The sequence below is a fragment of the Toxorhynchites rutilus genome, chromosome 2 (genome assembly GCF_029784135.1).
Source record: "Toxorhynchites rutilus septentrionalis strain SRP chromosome 2, ASM2978413v1, whole genome shotgun sequence".
In the NCBI taxonomy this organism is placed as follows: domain Eukaryota; kingdom Metazoa; phylum Arthropoda; class Insecta; order Diptera; family Culicidae; genus Toxorhynchites; species Toxorhynchites rutilus.
In genome coordinates, this window is record NC_073745.1 from 143106106 (window position 1) to 143127720 (window position 21615).

Sequence of the window (21615 nt, forward strand, 5' to 3'; positions counted from 1 at the left end):
GTTGATAAGAACAGAACTCGAGGAAGGAATTGTCCGATTTAGGCATGTCTTTATTCTATCATATTTTCTGTATAAAACATTTATTCCATGTAACGGAGAAACATGTTATTTGCAAGAGGTTGAAAAATCTTGAACGAGAATTGTGTCTGAAAATAATCTGATATTATATGATGAGTTTTGTTAGAAATACTAGGAATTTTATAGTAAAAGGTAAATTCAACGGGGTTGATTAGAAGTGAACAGTTGAACATTTCTACGATTGGACCCATGATCTTGCTCATAGTAAGAAAACGTGAATGTTTGAAGATATTGATAGCAAAAAACAAATGTTGGGCGGGACGTAGTTTTCCGGTTCAGCTAGTATAGAATATAATCTTGTTTCGGCTTTCGGTTTGCTGATAATAGTATTGAATGGTAAAAAATATGAAAACCCCATACGATATGGGTATTGGGTACAGGCAGAGTTGCCAACTATAATTTTAAAAAATCTGGATACACTCTGTCCAACATCTATAAGACCATCCTGATTCTACTTCGTTGCAACACAAACAGTTGGAATTCTAACAAGATACATTCATACATTGTTAAATGCTTAGAATAAAGTATATTAAACGTCAATTTCGTTGAAAAGTGTTGTTTGTTTATTTATTGTGCTTAAATATGGTTCGATACAACATGAAGCATTACTTCGGCCAGCCCCTCAACGTGGTAGATTTTGCGGCATGGGTCCGAATAATTTCTAATAGGGATTTTTCTCACTAACACCAAGAGGATAAAACTGTAAACAAAATATTAAACAAAGAAAGGAAGATAAAGCAAGAGGAGAACAATGTATATAGGAAAGTATTGAAATTACTATTATAGCCAAGGAATTCAAAGGAAATAGAAGGAAAAAGGATTAAAAGGATAAATTTACCAGGAATTTGTAAAGAAAAATATTGTATATAGTAGTAAAATAAAGTGAACTGTAGAAAAGGGACTTTTAAGAGGAATAAAGTGGTATGAATTCGCAAATTATTATATTGATTGCAAAGGAGGAAACACCAAACCGAAATTTAATTCCAAGTGCGATTATCGGGGATATATCGCAACCCAGGAGGAACCAGACTAGAGGGCAAGGGCCCATATCAAAATACAAAATAAATATGATAATTTCCGCTGTCCAGTTTATATAAGACCGTTTCAAAATTCATAAGTATTATCAATGGAAAATTTAAACCGATCGACTGGTGCCATTTCGGCTAATAATCTGCAAAATACGTGTTGGAATACTGTTTACCAAATTCTATAGAAAAATAGATATTTTTCCATGTTTCCGAAATTATGACCTTGAGCTCTTCAATCGTGATGTACCGTTTTCCCTCAGTGTAAATTCTGCGTACAAGAGTCCCCCTAAGATTTTCAGAAGCATTCAAGTCTGAAGAGCGAGCCGGCCAACAAATTCCAAAAAATTATGGTTTTGGTCCTTGATCCATCGCTTACTTTCCTTGCTGGTATGAATAGTAGCATTATTTTGCTGGAATAGGATTTTTTTTTGTGACTATATCCATGCAAAAACGGTAGGAGAGAGGATTTCAGAATATGTATGTAATCCATGAATGATGTGAAAACTATCTTCCGGTTGCACAGAATCCCGCCCAAGCCATGCACGGGCCTCAACCAAAATTCCTGGTTGAAAAATACTGCTCCTCCTGGAATTCCGTAAATCACGCCAATACCCGTTTAAACCATCAGGACCATCCAAATTGAACTATTTTTCGTCAGTGAATATAACATATACATTGAAGAACTTTTCGTTATGGTAGATAGCAAAATGTATTTTTTGGAAACATTTTTTGTCACAACATACCATGTTCCACTGTCGGTTCATGTGAGCTTTGGCAAAACTCAGACGTCTGCTTTAACCTTTTAGGCTCTCTTTATGTGAGGATTTTTTACCAAAACGTTGGGAAAAGATTGATGAGTTGAGGGTTCGCCAAATAATTGAGCACTACTTGATGGAATCGTACAATCCGAATCCGTTCTCTGGTACCAATATTTTCTTGGTAAAATGCATCGATTTGTCTTTCTTCACTCTCCGTGAGCACTTTTCCCTTCGGCATTTTTCAGATTTATTGATGAAAACAACTAAAACTACACGCTAGATTAAAGATTGAAGCATTGTTTGTTTACAATGACACAAAGCAGCAGGATCATGGTCTTATAGAAGTTGGACAGAGTGTAAGTGAAATTAAAAATTAGGGAGAAATCAGGATAGGTCATATTGGGTTGTTCGAAAAGTTTGTGACGATTTTTGGGAAAATAAATCATTTTTATAGACAGATAGAAGCACAATTTTTTTCCACAATCATTTGCCATCTTTCATATAACATAAGAAAACTATCCTCCCAGAATATGTTTGCTTTTACATCGAAAATTGTTCACGGAATTTTATATGCTGTCCATAGAGTCGAAGTTTTCGTCCTCGAATCGTCGTCGAATTTTGCATGGACCTGAACCTATGATAATCTGTAGGTAGCTGGAGGGATAGCACTTCCTGGCCAGACTCCAAAATAATTTGTAGAGTGGTCAAAAAGACATGAAGTTTACCGTTTCCCTTATGGAACACAACGTCTATCCCATTGTCTAATTATGTATTTTAGTTCTGGATCGCTGCCTTTAAGTTGTCCAATTGCAAGCATTATTTATGGGAAGGTATCGACAGGTTATTTGGTAGAAGCTCATAATACAGATTTCCTTCCCAATCCCATCAGACACAGGGTATGACTTTCTTCGGGTGAAGATCAGCTTTGGGGTTAGCCAATTATTTCAGCCGCTCAACACTGTTGTGAATGATCCATTTTCATCCCCCGTCACAATTTGCTTCAAAATGGCATTTTCGTAGCGTTTCTGAAACGAGTCGCAAACGTGACCATATTTCGCGAGATCCACATGAACGGTGATTTTAGGTATCAGTGGAGAATCTTTTTATTCATTTGTCATTTCCTGAGGATTAATCTTAATCAACGTTTCGAATTGGTCATCATCTGAGGCGGCACGAGCTTTCCAAACAACTTAATATATATTATTAATCATTTTTACTTCTAAATGATGTATGTGATGTATTTAGATGATATTTGCTGCGAAATTTGATGAAACCTGTATGTTTTTTATTTGGACCTACATATTTGTAAGTGGCTGACATTCCTTTCAATGTTTCCGTTCCTAGTTTATTCATCTAGTTCACACACTGAAACGAATTCCTCTACCAATAACTTTGCGGCTACTCCTACATACACAATATTCTCACTTAACATATTGTGGACCGCTCACGAGTTTTCTCGTGTTTCGGGTTCCGTCTGTTACGGATGGATCACGAAATATCCCGTGTTTTCCACACTTGATGGTTAAATCCTTGGTTTGCCAAACATCTAACATGACCTAGCGATGGCTCGTCTTCGTCTCATCCACACCGAAGGAAACGATCTCATTTATGGAATCCGAACAAATGAAGCGTTCAAGTTTGCCCCAAAACGTGCGGTCCTTAATGTGTTAAGTAATGTTGTGCCATAAACATAATCTCGTTATAATCCCCTAGATTCGTCAAATATCCTGGTTTCATGAAATTATCCTGCCCTGTTTTGAAAATCTTAGAACATTTTGAGTGTAGTGAATACGATTCGGGATTTGAATTCTGGAAAAGCTTATCCAGTTGATTTACAACTGGCAATATAAAAAAGCTAGTTACAGATTTGTACCAGAAAAATTTTGATAGAAATTCTAGTGTATTTATTATGGACAATTTTTTTCTGATAAAATAAAAAGTGCAAAAATCAGGAAAAATCAGGATCATTTTATAAAAATCAGGCGATTTTAAAAATCAGGTGTTTTTTTAGGATGACAAGGAACGTGACAAAAAGTCTGGGAAATCCGGAAAAATCAGAAAAGTTGGCATCTCTGGGTATAGGTCTTTTGCCAGCGGAAGTCAAATATCGTATTGCGATGCCATTTCGGAATCGTGCATGGTGACTTCCGATTCGTCAAAATCGGATCTCAAAGACCGGAAATGGTATGAAATCCCAAAATATGATCGGGATTGATAGTGTTCGCATATATTCACGGGTGAGTGAAGAAGAATGAAAAAAAAATTAATCTACGAATTTTTCCATATAAAGACATGCCGTGTATTGCAGGTTTATATAGCTTATTTTGATGAACATACCATAAGCAATTAAGATTGCTTTGTTATGTAATGTTTCGCAATCTAAAAAAACATTGAATTCATTTTGCATACAGGTTAAAATATTTTCACTCTTTTTTTGAAGAAATGAAAACGCAAAATGGCGATGAAACGCTAGAATGAAGAGAGCCAGAAAAAAGTCATCATATTATCAAATTGTCAGCGTTGTGTCACCTTTCATTTGACTCAACTGAAAATAAAGAAAAATAATATATATAGTTTGGTACAATACGGTGAAATTCATATTTAATACACTTTATTGAATGTGTGACGTGTCAACTTTGTAAAGTTCTTGCAAGTTTTTTTTAAAAAAATTGATATATAGGAATCCCATTCATATTTTGTTGACAAATTATAGAACAAAGTTTGTCTGTATGTTTTGAACTGAACTGAAACTACATCATTTGTTACCGTTGAAATTTCGAACAATTCAATGTTACCGTTGTAGACTTTGTTCTTATTTTTGGTAGAAAATTGTTTTTTTTTTGACTGGTTTTTTTGTGATGATTGTAGTTAGATTTAATTTTGTTTGCCAACGAAAATTGTACCCACTAACTCAAGCCCACTATACCGAAAAACGGTGTAATGCTTGGGCGAAATCTCAATCCCGCTAAACTGTCACTGTCACTGCTTCTGACAGTAACCGGAAACAGAAACGATGGTAGGAATAGAGGGAGAGGAGGAGAAGAACGGAGGACGAAGAAGGAAGAGGAAGTTTGAAGGAAAATGAGGATTGGCTCGGAAATTAAGGTCCAAGATAGAAAGTGATATAGACGTGAGTTGAGAAAAGGAAAGTTATGAGACAGCGAGCAGCTGTAGAACGAAAGTACGTGAGGAGCGCTAGAACAGACCTTTGAGGGTGTCAGCGGTATCCTCTGACGGCACGAGTTCTGTCCACGATTAACGGTGCAGAATTGTGAGAGGAACACCATTGGTCAACCTTCCTGGAGGGAAGTAGTTTCCGCCATTCGGAAACACAATTCGTCCACGAAACGAGGCAGCGTCATCCCGCTTTCTGGAGGAATCAACTATCGCTGAGACCTAGCGGAAACGCGACTGTGGTGGCCGTAAGACGCAGCTGAAGTTCGAGTCAACCTTGCATCCATGTTTCACGAGAATAAAAAGAAGATACGATATCTCTCTCTTTTCCAGCCCCCGAGGACCATCCACGACGGAGTACATGGTCATTACTAACTCGAAAAATAAAATCGATTCAGTAAATTCAGTAAATTTATATTAATTTTCAAGACACGCCCTTTCTACTTCGGTGACGGTCAATTGTCCGTCTTGATTACAGGCGTCTTAGTGCGAGTCCTCCCGAGATCGGAAGCCGCCCCTGAGGATGTGAGCTAGCTGGGCAATGTACCGAGCAAAATATTACTTTCATATTAATTCCGAAGGTCGGAAACCACAAAAAGACGGGTGTTGTCAGGTCACAAAAGTATTGGGCTGGCAACAAGCGAAAAAGCGAAATTGTCTCTATTTTACTTTGACATCGTTTACTATTTGGAAATTATGTGATTTATGCATGAAAATGAGAAAAAACTATTTTTAGTGAGACAAAACGTTGTCATCTCACGCTGAAATGTGTCTAATGTACCGTTTTGTCTCATGTTCCAATCACTTTAGTTTTGATGGCCATGAAACAGTGTATCATTACTCAGAATGGTACTCTTTTGCGGAATTAATTTGATTTTTGGATACAATAGAGCCTTCTTTTTTCATTTGACTACAATAAAATTTATTTAAACTAAAAATATGTTTAATCACTTTTGTCTCAAATTCCGAACACCATTTTAGTCACTGACTCATATACCGAACACTTCTGTCTCAAATTCCGAACAGCAAAAATGCATTTTTTCAAAAAATCATAACTTTGAAACTACTGCACCGATTCATATGATCGATATATTAAATTGAAGTCAATTAGACTAGACTAGCTTTTTGGGAAAATTTTATACTTGCAAAAAAATTGGATGTTTTTTGATTGTATTTATTTCTTATGGTTCACATGGTTTCGGGACCAAGGACGCTTATGGACGATCGATACCTGTAAATGATGTTAAAATGAAGTCTATAACCCAAAGAATGTCAGGGTTTTGATTATTAAATTATTTATAACATTAAAGTTAAGGTAAATTCACATTTAAAAATGCAGTTTTTGTAATTTGAATCATGCGTAGAATCTGGATTCATATTCCGCACACTAATTTTAATGAAGATTTCTGCATAAAATATCATTTTTTTCCATCCATTTATTGTAGATTCATACCCTTTCTAGCACTTAACATGAAAATAACTAACAAAATAGTTGAAAAAACTACCAAAGAACCAAAGAACTTTCATTCGTCGAGCACTAAGGTAACTTACTTGGAGAGATCCTTTAAATTTGCCTCGGTATGCTGAAAGATGTCGTTTGCTGAGTATGGATACATTAGAACGCCGACGGAAAATTCAACAAGAAACTCAGGTCGCAAAGATTTTGGCCAATGAAATCGGCTCCTTTTACCTACTCTCGCGTGCACCGAGCAGATCTCTCCGGTCACCGTACCTGTTGTGGCATGACCCACACCGCACTTCTTATGGACAACACGAGCCTGTTACTAGCATGATCCACACATTTTCTTCAGTTGAGGAGATTTTCGAATTTGGAGAACCTGCAACCCGTTTCCAGCGACGTATTACTGGATCTAGGCTCATATAATATTAAACTCTTTAGTTCATTGAGACTTATGTCAGATGAATGTATCTTTTAATAAAATAATTTACATTTGAAAATGAAGTGTTTGGAATTTGAGACTGTTCGAAATATGAGACAAAACGGTACTGTCGATAGACCTTGGGGCAGCTATCAATCACCGTTTTCCTGATTACTCGATAAAATCGTCCATGTCCAGAGCCTGAGAACCCGCTGAGCGAGTTACAGCCAAATTCGTAGAGATAGTTTTGCTGAAATCTTCGCCGTAGACAAATTCCACCGAAATTTCTTGTCCGAACGGACCACACGCTATTGCAGCACATGCTTCCGATGGAAGAAGAGAGTACCAGTGTACACTCCCAACTAAATCCAGCGCTCCAGATCAATCATAAGTTTGAAACCGGTGCTCAAGAAGATCTACCGATACGTCTAACTTGGTTGGCCAAAAGTTTTCCCTAGCATTGCAGATCGTATGCTCCAAGGCTCCCACAACCGACACGAGTCCTTGACCATGGTACAAGGCTGCATTTTTTTTCCGGCGATAGGCTCCATCTCATCTGCGTAAACGATGCTTCAACGAGTTCAATCCAACGAATGAAAGCACTTTCCAGCTCTTCACTAGTAAGTACCCTGGACAATGTCAAGGCCAGTGGTGGCCAGGTATAGGCATAATGCTGGCCGAATCAGAATTTTCATCATAGCCGCGGGCCGCAATGATTTATACCACTGCTGTTAATTAAAATAATTTGGAATATGCGGATTCAACCGATTCTTTCTATGCCTCAATACAGCATTTAAATTAGAAATCATTCTGTTTCATAATATGAAGACGGTATCGCGGATTGGATGTTTTATCATCTATTAAACAACTCATTACAGTATTTATTATTTTATTTCAATATGGAAAATCCTGAAATATTAGGCTGTCGAAAAAGTCCTGCGGTATTTCCGCGAGGTGTCGTTGTAAGCGCGTAGTTCTAGTTGTATTCATTGTATCGAGTCATACTATAGCTTGTTGGAAAGGTATTTTTGCGCGCTATAATATAGTCCTTGACAGTGTTTTGTTTGGTTAAGTCGTTCGTGAGTTATAGTGTCGCAAATATGGAGCAAAATAAAGAGAAAATTCGACATATTTTACAGTACTACTATGACAAAGGCAAAAATGCATCTCAAGCTGCCAATAAAATTTGTGCAGTTTATGGACCCGATACAGTTTCTATTTCCACCGCACAACGATGGTTTCAACGTTTTCGTTCTGGTGTAGAGGTCGTCGAAGATGCGCCACGCTCCGGAAGGCCTATCGTCGAAAATTGCGACAAAATCGCTAGTAGCATAGTAGCAGCCGTAGCATCGGCCAAGAGCTGGGGATAAGTCATCAAACCGTTATTAACCATTTGAAGAAGCTTGAATTCACAAAGAAGCTCGATGTATGGGTGCCACACACGTTGACGCAAAAAAACATCTTTGACCGTATCGACGCATGTGAATCGCTGCTGAATCGCAACAAAATCGACCCGTTTCTGAAGCGGATGGTGACTGGCGATGAAAAGTGGGTCACCTACGACAACGTGAAGCGCAAACGGTCGTGATCGAAGCCCGCTGAAGCGGCTCAGACGGTGGCCAAGCCCTCATTAACGGCCAGGAAGGTTCTGCTGTGTGTTTGGTGGGATTGTCAAGGAAAAATCTATTATGAGCTGCTTCTCTATGTCCAAACGCTCAATTCGGACCTGTATTGCCAACAACTGGACCGCTTGAAGGTAGCACTCATGAAGAAGAGGCCATCTTTGATAAACAGAGGCCGCATTGTCTTCCATCAGGACAACGCCAGGCCACACACTTCTTTGGTGACGCGCCAGAAGCTCCGGGAGCTCGGATGGGAGGTTCTTTTGCATCCGCCGTATAGTCCGGACCTTGCACCAAGTGACTACCACCTGTTTTTGTCCATGGCGAACGAGCTAGGTAGTCAGAAGTTAGCCACAAAAGAGGCCTGTGAAAATTGGCTATCCGAGTTTTTTGCCAATAAGGAAGCGAGCTTCTATAACAGGGGTATTATGAAGTTGGCATCTCGTTGGGAACAAGTCATCGAACAAAACGGCGCATATTTGACTTAAAACAGATGATTGTAACTAATTTTATGAACAAATGAAAATTCAAAAAAAATACCGCAGGACTTTTTTGACAGCCTAATATTTCTTATTCTAAAGTGACCGGGTTTTTCTAAATCGATAGCTGGTCGCATTGATCGCGCAGAATTATGTTAACAACAGACTAAATCGGTCGTGCAGTATTTTATATCGGCTCAGCTGACCGTGCAAGAATTTTTCGGTTGCGATTCTTGTTATTAATGAGCGTTACTCTAAAGATGCATAAGAAAAACAAACAAATTTGTTAACACCAATTTGTTTCACTTTTCTTTCAAAAACTATGGATGGGTTATACCTATGATATAACCACAAGGTTGACGTAGGATTGCCGTTGGCTTAGTAATCAATTGTATTTCTTCAATTAGCAATAATCCCACCTCAGATGTTCCTCATCGGGTACGATATCACCGCTGCGCAGAGCTATCTTTTGTGTGTATTGATTAAATTATTGATAAAACTAGTGAATGAATGAAACTATTGACGAATTCAATTGCAAACAAACCCCAATTTAAGTCCATTCATGCATTATGGTGGTAGTTATTGCAGGAAATAGTTATCAACATTTTGCCTAATCATCAAAAGGTATGCGTAGAATTTCAGTGAACTTGCCGCATGAAGAGATATCTTCCAATGCAGTCTTGAATAATCGAGCCAAAGCGTTGTATTTGTACCCACGTTTGTAGACCATGTTAGCAAAACGAATTCCGGAGTGTAAAAATGAATAGGGGTATGCAATGCCGATTTTCCCAACTTCTTGGTTTCGGAATCTGTATTGGGAAAACACAAAAATGCAAGCGAGTACAAAAGAACCCGCAGCTCGCATCTATTTTGCAATGCCGATTTCCTCAGGCTCCATTGTTTAGAAGTCTGTATTAGGGAAACATTCCGATTTGCAAAAACGCAAACGAGTGCAAAAGTACCCGCTGCTTGCATCTAATTTGCAATGCCGATTTCCCCTGGCTCCATGGTTTTGAAGTCTGTATTAGGGAAACATTCCGATATGCAGAAACGCAAGCGAATAAAAAAGTACCCGCGGCTTGTATTTAATTTGCTATGCCAATTCCCCCTGGCACCATAGTTTTGAAGTATGTGAAACATTCTGATTTCCAGAAAAGCAAGCGAAAACAAAAGTTCCCGCTGCTTGAATATAATTTGCAATGCCGATTTCCCTTGGCTACATGGTTTTGAAATCTGTGTCAGGGAAACATCCAATCATTCCAGCGATGGTACCACAATCGTTGCATAATCATTACTGAGTGGACTTCCGAGCGACACTCGCTTTTATACCGATTGGTGTGATTTCAATAGCCTGTTTTGAAATCAATTCTAAGGCTATTGAAACAAGTTTTTGGATCAAAAAACGGTTGTGTCCGAGACTCGACCGCATAGTTGACGAAGGATTCCGTTAGGCTATCTGTTGATTTTGGATATGTTTAAAGAATTACATCGTTAAACTCTTTGATAATGATTTGGTGGTCCTGAAAAGGGCCATTTTGTTTGGTTGTTGGGTATTGTTCGTTCACTCTACCAGTGTTTACCGAGTGATGATGACAGAAGGATAGTAAACAGTCGTTGGATGGTGCGTATCAAATAAAAGATACCGAATTGGAACGAGATATGGTGAAAACCGCCCTCTGTGGTCCTAGCCGAGATGTCTCCTATGTTATGTATGGATGAAATAAAGAAAAAAAACTCACCAATGTAATATAAGATAATTACTAATACCGAACACAATTATCAGTTTTTCTCATCAGTAAAAACATGTTACTTCAATATAGAGAAAACATAATTGAAATGGAAAAGGTAATTTTCTTTTATAACTTTTACTTTCTGAGTGTTTATTCAACACAAATGCGAATTTTAATTGGACTAACAGCACCTAATACTATATGTAGAGCATATGGGATATCACTTTTTCTAATATTTCTTCACTTTTCGGGAACGGGGAACACCTTGGTTTTTATTTATGAAAACTGAAATAAATCGTTTCATATATCAAGTCATTTTTAACAGAACTACTACCTTATACAATTTTACACTTACACTTGTGCTAAATTTTTCACAATACACGATCGGTCATTGATATGAAATTTCACGAAGCAACCAACATTAACGTTCTAAATTAAAATTTTATTTGCTAGAATTAATCGTATCACTCACCTTATTTGCAATATAAAAATGCCCCCGACTTGCATATATTTGCAATGCCGATTTCCCCCGGGCACCTTGGTTTGATGTCTCTGTTAGGGAACACATTTCAGTATGAACAAAAGCTGCCCCTACTTTCATGTATTTGCAATGCCGATTTCGCCTAGGTAGCTTGGTTTGGATGTCTCTGTTAGGGACCCGCCGCATGTGTCGTCAATTTCGACCAATCAGAAGTGGGTATTACCGTTAGAATAGGGGTTGCGATCTTTCAATTGTTTGATAGTTAGTTTCATGACATATATTATTTTCTTCAATATAAAAAAATGACTGAGTAATAAGCGTTTGAAATTGGACTATTTTCACGATGTGCTCGATTTTCGATTTTCAATTTGTACCCCAATATGTTCCCGAAAGACGTAATGCTACGTCAAAAGTAACAAGCGTTGACATTTCATCTTTCGAAAGAAGTGTTTATCATACCATTTCGTTCAGTTGTTTGGGAGCTATTAACGCTCAAAATCTCGTTTTCCGGCGTAACGCTTTCGTTATCGAAACTTTGAACTTACACCCCAGTATAGAAATGGAAGCATGGTTAAAAATGATAAATATTTTAAAAGAAGTGCTGATCGGGAAGACCGTGCGATGAAACGGTAGAATTAAAGTGGATATGCGCGGATCGGGACGACCGTGAAAAGGTTGAATGGATAAAAAATGCGAATCGGGACAACCGCACAAACGGATACGGGTCGGGACGACCACACAAAAAATGATAATGATGATTTGGTCATGGAAGCGCGGATCGGGACAACCGTTCAGAGGTTAAATGTAAAGAAAAATACAGATCGGGACGACCGCACCAACGGATACGGATTGGGACGACCGTATGGGTGAAACAAATGATATAAAACGTGGATTGGGACGACTACACAAAAAAGCGCGGATCGGGACGACCGTGCAGAGGTTGAATGGATGGAAAAATGCGGATCGGGACGACCGCACAAACGGATACCGCTCGGGACAACTGTATGGGTGAAAAAAGCGATAAAAACGTGGATCGGGACGACCACACAAACAATTATAATGACGATTTGGTCAAAGAAGCGCGGATCGGGACGACCGCATAAGTGGGTACGGCTCAGGACGACCGTATGGGTTAAAAAAAAGGAAATAAAAAAAATGCGGATCGAGACGACCGTACAAACAATTACGGCTCGGAACGACCGCATGGAGGACAGAAAGATAATAATGGGCATGTGTACCGGAACGACCTCACAATTTATTTTTTTATTTTTTTCTAGGGAAAGTGCTGATCAGGACGACCGGACAGTAAACATAAATAGAAAGAGCAAAAAAATTAAGGCTCGAAACAAAAATGAAAAAAGTACTGCAACAAAATCCACATGTATTTGCTCTTTTCACCTTTTTTTTAATCAATCCTTTTTTTCAGATAAGAAAGAAGATGTATGTCATGCATAGTTCTGGCAACACGGGCACCGTCAGTTTAGCGATCAAGTGTGTCGGGTACTCTGATTATCCCGCGGACGCTCATGGGCACACAGGTCGTCAAACGTATTATTGTGGTTATCGTTTGACTCCTTCTTTTTTTTGGGTGGGGATGGGGGAAAGGAGGAGGATGTGTGATGCTACTAGTTTATAATGATAACCTTGTCGATAACGTTATCCTATATTGAAATATCCCACCTTGTATACACACACTTGGTACGTTACTATCTTCGGGATCGGCACTCGGTTGTGCCGTCCTCTTACAGGCGGCAGCTTAAGTCAGAGCGACATAGTGTCACGGAGCGTGTTGGGTGATTCCTCGGTTTAGGAGCCAAACAACTACTAACAAGAACAAGTGTTTGAACAAGTTTGAATCAGCATAGAAAAAAAATGGAGTAGAAAACAGACAAAGATCAGCTTGGATACACATGGTTAACAAGTAATTCTTTTTAATTATCTTTACTCAGTTTTCTGAAAAAAATTTAATAATATTCATGGGAACTGAATGAAATTCAGTCAGTTTTCAGATCAGGCTGCATGAACAGAGCTAGAGGGCCGCATGTGGCACGCGGACCGCAGGTTGGTCTACGCCTGCGCCTGGCCAATGTCATGGCAACACGTCAACGTGGACTTCGCAGGTCCCATCAATAGGGACTACTATTTGTCGCCTTGGGCTCCTATTCGACATGACCAGAAGCTGTGCACATGAGCCGCATCACATCATTGCTTGCAGAATGATTCGGAAAAAAAATCATTCAAAAAATTCTGAAACATCCCTACATGAACGAATACTTCGCCATTTAGCATATACATTTTCGTTTTGCACATTTCAGGTGTGTACTAGAAGAGATGGATGAAGCTCCACATTTATCTGACCATGGACAGAGTTGCTGCGATCAGACACATTCGCAACGGGTTCGAAAGCATAACTCGACTATTTTTTAATATTTTTTTAGCATTTAATGATCACGTACACATAAAGGACCATTCACAACTATTGTGAGCTTCTGAAAGACATGTCGATCCCTAACTTGAAAGATCATTCAGATGAAGCACTTGTTATTTAATAAAATATAGCTTCGATCCACGTGTCATATCAAACACGAACAAGGATTCAAATAAGAATTAAATAAATATCTATCAATACTATCGATAATCTCCTGATGCCCACGGATAGTACTACCTAAAGCATCAGGACACTTCTACGGGTTTGTTTTGAGTTGGGGCCAGACGAACGCATCGGTTTTTTCGAACATTTTGTTCTGATGATTGTTCCGAATACGGAAAAAATAATACCTAAGTTGTGAGCAGCAATAAATAAAAATAGTTGGATTTTGATTTGATGATACTGAATCAACCGTGTAAAAGTTGGTATGGCTAAACTATACATTCAACACTCATAAACGTTTTGAAAAAATACGTTTATTTATATGACTTGTGGTGCGATTAAGCGATTTTTTTGCAACCACAACTCTGAAAATTTAATCAGATTAATTACAAGAGCTTCCTCTACTCTCTGATTATCTTGGTTTATCTTTATCTCAACAAATCTAAACAGGAAAATTTTTCTCCTGCCGGATCAAAACACAATAAAAACGATGGCCTCGATAAATCTAAGACCAAACTGCAGTCCATATTTTATCGCTTTCCCCTCACCTTAGTGATATTATCCCTCATGTCTCAGTACGAGTGAACAATCACCGCAAAACTAATACTCGTGTCTATCATCACAGGCAGTTGTGGTTTCACTTGTGATACTGACCACAAAAACCACCGCCGGGGAGTACCGGAGACCAAGCGGTCGGTTTACCTCCCTGACAAACAGTATAATACTAAAAACACGATAATGAGTGGTTCGTCGAGTGCTTCGGGAAGTACGTTTTATGCAGCATTACACGGCCACGGCCAAACAATGATCCGTTGCGCTGCATCAAGTGCTGGAAGCCCTTGAAAGCGTCGTACCGTTCTCGAAATTACGTCAACCATAGCAACCAACAAAACCGCAAGAACCACACACACGACTGCCACCAGCTCCATTTCACTTGCATTCCTTTCTGCCTCAGTGGCTCACATCGTTGCCATTGGCGATGGGAATGGCTTCGAGACTTTCAGTGAATCTGATTTATGCTTTCTTGCAATCGCCTATAATTGACCTGTAATTCCAATATGGATTAATTCCCCCGTGAGTGAATATTGTCGTTGGGGCTTAAAAATGTCTAGAAATGGTCACGCTGCATTGATAAGGCCTGTTTGAACAGTGACAATGTGGTTCAATTCTCGAGAACATGTTACTCAGTTCCGATACTACCAGAGACGTGGCTCACCTCAATTAACATTCCCGTCGTACCCTAAAGCAGTAATAATTATAAGTGGTAGCAACGTGCCAAGTGGTAAACCGTGGAGGGAGGGGCATCGCTACTACCGTTGGGGTCGCGCTTTCCATTAAAGTCAACCTCAAGCCGTATTGGTTTATCGGCATTCGTCGCCTCGGTTGCCGCCGGTGATTATTTGTATTTAACCCACCTTCCCCACCAGCATCACTCGCTCTTTTCCTCAACCCCCCGCACTGGTATGAGTCAACAGAAAACCAAACCCGGCTTAACAAACCCACGACCAAAGACGATGCAAACGGTGGAACGTGTTTGCTATATTTAACTAGCAGTAATTTCATTTACAATATTCCATTTTCAATTGAGCTTCGGCTCGATTTCCGTCACGCTCTCTCGGGTGGCGTGGTAATAAATGGCGTGTGATTGTAGGCTGAAGGCAGTCCACCGCCCCCTGCTGTGAGGTCTCCAAATGGGTCTCCAAATGGTAGGCTGCTAACGTCGTCCCGTCCCCACCACCCTGCAAACCTGTCTCAGTGGGACTTCCTTATCTTCATATCTCTTTCGGCTCGTCTAGGCGCGCACGGTAGCGATGCCGTGTCGACATTCGTTGGGCTCGAAGCGACGACAATCGGATGGCATTAACAAGTGAGTGGTTGTTTGTTTGATTCGTTTTGCGAAAGGTCAGTTGTACTTCATCACAGTTTTATGATTTTTACGATAAAATAAATAACACCGTACAAAGAGATATGCTGGCTGAGCATCGCTACAGCAGACACACTCTTAGCTGAGTCGTTATTTACTCGAACTCGAGATGGGGATATCTTTGGAGCGGCTCAAGAAACAGAAACACGGTCCACTTGTGCTCCCACACTACAAAGTGAGTACTTAGAAGTGGCACACGATGATGCACACGTATGGAGCATGTAGCAATTGAGATTTACTGCCGGATAGATCCGCAAAGTGCACTCGACGAGACTCGAGCCAAGTCGGATAGAAGACAGCCACAGCACAAGTCGGCAGACAAGTACGCTATCATATATATGGGCTGCTGTTTGTTATAACTGTGCTACAAGTTGTGCAATGCGTGAGATCATGGCACAGTGAGGAGGTTCCACAGATGCACAGATTCGGTCGCAAAAATAAACTTCTTTGGTTTTTTTTACCTGGTTAATTTTGACTGCTCGACGGTGACAGTTGATTGTTGCTAAATCGTGAAGTGTCAAAATCTGTCAACCAAATATTGTTTACCAGTTTACAAGAGTTTACCAATTTCGATTTTTATTGCGTTGAAATGTCGATTTTTATTACAAATATTGGAAGAGAAATAAGAAAAACAATACAGCTGAAGCGCATCGAATGCTTGCGGAAGTTTATTGTAACTTTGCATCATCGCATAGATTTTGAAGAGAATGGTTCGGATGATTTAAAAGTGGTGATTTTAGTTTAGAGGACAAAAAGCGTCCGTTCAACAGTTTGAAGACGAAGGATTGAAGACATTACTTGATCAAGATTCTTGTCGAACGCAAACATAGCTTGCAGAATCGTTAGGAGTAGCTCGATATGCTATTTCTAAGCAGCTCAAAGCCACAGGTTACATCCAAAAGCAAGGAAATTATGTTCCATATGAACTGAGTACGAGAGATATCGAGAATGGTTACCAGGGACGAAAAATGGATTCCCTATGACGATCCAAAACCCAAAAGATCGTATGTAAAGCCCTGCCAGCTAGGAACATCAACGCCGAAGCCGAATATCCACGGTCAAACGATCAATGAAAACTTCTATAGGCAACGATTGATCCGACCGATTATGCGACCAGACACTAGCGCATAATATTCCATCATGATAACGCTCGGCCTCATGTTGTTGTTCGAGTTGAAAACTGTTTGAAAAATAATGTATGGGAATTTTATACACCACCTTATAGCCCAAACCTTGCCCCTTCTGACTACCATTTGATTCGATCGATGCAGAACGCTTTCCTTTACTTCAGAACTGGTTATTATTAATTGGCTGGATTCATACTTGGCTTCAAAACATGAACGCTTCTCCTTCTCCTTCTCCTTCTCCTTCTCCTTCTCCTTCTCCTTCTCCTTCTCCTTCTCCTTCTCCTTCTCCTTCTCCTTCTCCTTCTCCTTCTCCTTCTCCTTCTCCTTCTCCTTCTCCTTCTCCTTCTCCTTCTCCTTCTCCTTCTCCTTCTCCTTCTCCTTCTCCTTCTCCTTCTCCTTCTCCTTCTCCTTCTCCTTCTCCTTCTCCTTCTCCTTCTCCTTCTCCTTCTCCTTCTCCTTCTCCTTCTCCTTCTCCTTCTCCTTCTCCTTCTCCTTCTCTCCTATTCTGTTTCTTTTTCTTCTGCTGCTTATTCCACTTATTCTGATTTTACTCGGATTATTCGGATTATTCGGATTATTCGGATTATTCGGATTATTCGGATTATTCGGATTATTCGGATTATTCGGATTATTCGGATTATTCGGATTATTCGGATTATTCGGATTATTCGGATTATTCGGATTATTCGGATTATTTGCATTATTCAAATTATGTGGATTAATCGGATTATTCGGATTATTCGGATTATTCGGATTATTCGGATTATTCGGATTATTCGGATTATTCGGATTATTCGGATTATTCGGATTATTCGGATTATTCGGATTATTCGGATTATTCGGATTATTTGCATTATTCAAATTATGTGGATTAATCGGATTATTCGGATTATTCGGATTATTCGGATTATTCGGATTATTCGGATTATTCGGATTATTCGGATTATTCGGATTATTCGGATTATTCGGATTATTCGGATTATTCGGATTATTCGGATTATTCGGATTATTCGGATTATTCGGATTATTCGGATTATTCGGATTATTCGGATTATTCTGATTATTCTGATTATTCGGATTATTCTGATTATTCTGATTATTCGGATTATTCTGATTATTCTGATTATTCTGATTATTCTGATTATTTTGATTATTCTGATTATTCTGATTATTCTGATTATTCCGATTATTCTGATTATTCTGATTATTCTGAATATTCTGATTATTCTGATTATTCTGATTATTCTGATTATTCCGATTATTCTGATTATTCTGATTATTCTGATTATTCTGATTATTCTGATTATTCTGATTATTTTGATTATTCTGATTATTCTGATTATTCTGATTATTCTGATTATTTTGATTATTCTGATTATTCTGATTATTCTGATTATTCCGATTATTCTGATTATTCTGATTATTCTGAATATTCTGATTATTCTGATTATTCTGATTATTCTGATTATTCCGATTATTCTGATTATTCTGATTATTCTGATTATTCTGATTATTCTGATTATTCTGATTATTCTGATTATTCTGATTATTCTGATTATTCTGATTATTCTGATTATTCTGATTATTCTGATTATTCTGATTATTCTGATTATTCTGATTATTCTGATTATTCTGATTATTCTGTATTTTGCAGATTTTTCGCTAAATTTCAGATACAGAATCTGTACATACAGAATTACAGATTTTCAGCAAAAATACAGAATTTAAAGTTTTTTTTTAAATTCAATTTAAAATTATGATTTTATCACAGTGCATACATAGATTTATGAAAAACTTGAACGCAACGCAAGGAGATGGCTTTCGTTGGAGGCAATTATTAAGCGAAATCATGAGCGATGTGAAGAGCTTAAACTATATTTTTCGTTCCAAGTTATGTATGACCATAATCAATCCGCCAATCTGATCGTAAACTTTTTTCTACCGCTCATCAATAACGTCAATCGCATCTTTCAATCAGAAAGTTCACAATTTTGCGAACTTTATAATGAGAGAAGACTGTTATCTCTGTTGGGTAACTATTGATCAAGTTGGGTATCCTATGTTTGGAGAACTACGTGCAAAGATTCGTTGATGCTGACCTTGATGTGAAAGATTTTGAAGACTTTCTGAAGAAGCCTGAGTATGTTTGCGTTGGTATCGATGCAGAAGAAGCTGATAAAGGATTGGATGCAGGTAGGAAGTTGATCTTCAAATCGATTTGTCGTGACTTCTATATTGAATTGGTGAAACATAGCTGCAGCCTTGATAAACCCTCAAAATTACATCAAGCCACCAAACCTTAGTGATCTGATACAACAATTTCCTCAATTCGTTGAAACAGGCAATAGAAAAATCTTGGAAGTCGAATAATATGGGGCAAAAACTGAGTGACTCGGACATAACTTGGTCCCAGCTGTTGTCAAAAGGCGTGATGGAAAATTTTGGTATTATTCTAAGGTCGTATGAAATTTTTCATGACATTCATCAGTATGCGTTGAGCGAATATGTTTGCTTTACAGTGCCAACAAAACAAAGTCCGGAAATCGGTTGGCTCCCACAATTATGGGCTTTATTTTGAGAGCGAAGAACTATGTATCGGCTGAAGGAGAAGCGTCAAGGTTGAAGTTGAAGAAAAATTTGAACGCAAAGTTCAACAAAACCATGTAAAACATCATACACTGCAGAGGCGAAGAACTTTTCTATGATTTATTTTGTTGTATTGACACGACTTTAACAACCCATAAATAAGAAAAATAAGTTCAAAGTGAAAATTAACCTTTTTTTTAATTTTTCCCCCTTGATTTTCCGATACAGATTTTTCGGCTAAAAATACAGTTGTAGAGTTTTTTTCCAGAAAATTTCACAGAATTAAATGTGGCAAACCCGTCGGTCTGTGTTTCAAAATTGACCAGTATTCCATAATTGGCCTTAGTTTCGAAATTTTCGCTAGATTCATTTCTTTAGGAACTACTGTATCGCCATTTTCGCTGTATCACTGGTGGAGTTTGAGCAACGGTGGCTTACCAAGTCCGACCAGAGAAGGCAATCCACCTCGTGCTGCTCCAGAATAAGGACAATGCTTTTGGTAAATTTGTTGATTAATGGTCCCCGAAATAACGACAGTTTTACTTTTTAGTCCACAACTGCAGATTGCTACCAGGCGAGAAACTTTTTGGGAATTTTCACTTCTCCTTGATTAAGAATGCGATTAAGATGTGTGGGGAATCTGGGGTACTCTTCCGGTCAACCGAGGCATACAATTCCTGTCCAGGAAATTGATCTAAAATAGCCAGGCAGTTCATTTCGTCGTCCGTTAACATGCAATTATATTTTGTTAACAAATTTCCATTAGAAGTTTCATGGAGCACTTCTTTGTCTTCAAATTTCTGCTTAGCATTCCGGTCTGGCACAATCTGGGCCTTATAACTTTCTAATTCAGCTTATGCTTATCGATGCACTCCTGTTTTATAATATTTCATTGAATAAATAGTATTGTACTTGAAACCAAGGATGGTTCCAATCGTATCAACGAACGCTCGTTACATTCTCTTATTTGATTCATTCAACGCACACAATAATATGTTTTGAATCACTCATGAAACAGAAAACTAACGTGCCAACGAAAACACTGAATGAACACAGCGTGAGAGTCATCGCTTGGTATCTGTGCGCATGTTCATCGATGCTCGCTTGTATCATTTTATGATTTGTTCGTTAGTTTCTGCCGTCGCTTTACTTTCGTTTCCTGATCCGATTGGGTGCTTAGCCTCGGAGCTTTGGTTCGAATCGCTTTGTGATAAAGTGGTGTCGCTCTCAAAAAAGAATTTAATCGCAAGGCAAAAATGCGATGCGATGAAAATATAACTTTTCGATGTGCGCATCTAACAGTTGTCATCTAATAACTTTTAGAAGAAAAGCCAATGGGGTTCAGTTTGCTTACCAAATAGTAACTATATATAACTATAATAATAACGATGCTACGTTTTGGGTGGCCGAGGCTTGGGACGAGGTACCTACTGATTCCATTGTGAAGTCATGGAAAATGTTGATACCCCGTTGCCGGCTGTAAAAGAACGCATGAACGCATGAACGGTTATTTTATGGTTTTCAGAAGACTCAAACTTTGACGTCTTTACGACAATAGTGAGTAAAGTCCGAATGAGCTAAAATGTTGTAGTGTATTTTTTGGAGGTAAACAATATTTTTCAGGGAGTCCCATCCATAAATTTGGGATGACCATTCTCACTGGCACTCTAATGCACTTCGTTACTCATGAATTTTTTTTAAACCGAAATAAAAAATAATTTGCAAGAAAAAAATATCTATTCTGCGAAAATATCGTAACATATGAAGATGCTAAATAGACATCTTTTGAGAATCAAATAAATCAAAGGACTATCCAAGCGGATTCAAAGGTTTATCACTTATTTTGTATTATTTGCAACAATCTCAACACTCCTACCGCAACTTTTCCTTTTCCTTACTACATACATGATTATTCCAAAGATCATATTATATATGATGCACTGTGGATAACCGATTTAAAACATACCCCATAGACCCTGCTCATCCTAATTACATCCATGTTTCATAAAATTATCATATTAGGTATGTTTAAATATTTAATCGATGTATTCATTTAAATTTGGAACTTCCAACGTATATAAATCTACTGCGGATAATCTAAACTAGTTGCATTGACCAACCCCTTTTCCAGCCCTCTCCTCTATCTAGCTTCGTACAA

The 21615-nt window shown here is 38.5% G+C and overlaps 1 protein-coding gene across 1 annotated transcript in view; it reads right to left on the bottom strand.

Annotated features, from left to right (window-relative positions):
* The window catches only part of LOC129766194 (GATA zinc finger domain-containing protein 14-like), a 40933-nt gene extending 20036 nt beyond the window's left edge, over positions 1-20897 (bottom strand). Inside the window, exons 1-2 of the mRNA XM_055766703.1 lie at positions 20889-20897; positions 17423-18512 (exon numbers count right to left, since the gene is read on the bottom strand). Of these exons, the coding sequence (XP_055622678.1) occupies positions 17423-18512; positions 20889-20897 (1099 nt within the window). The remainder of the gene's footprint in view (positions 1-17422; positions 18513-20888) is intronic.
* Positions 20898-21615: the final 718 nt, after the last annotated feature.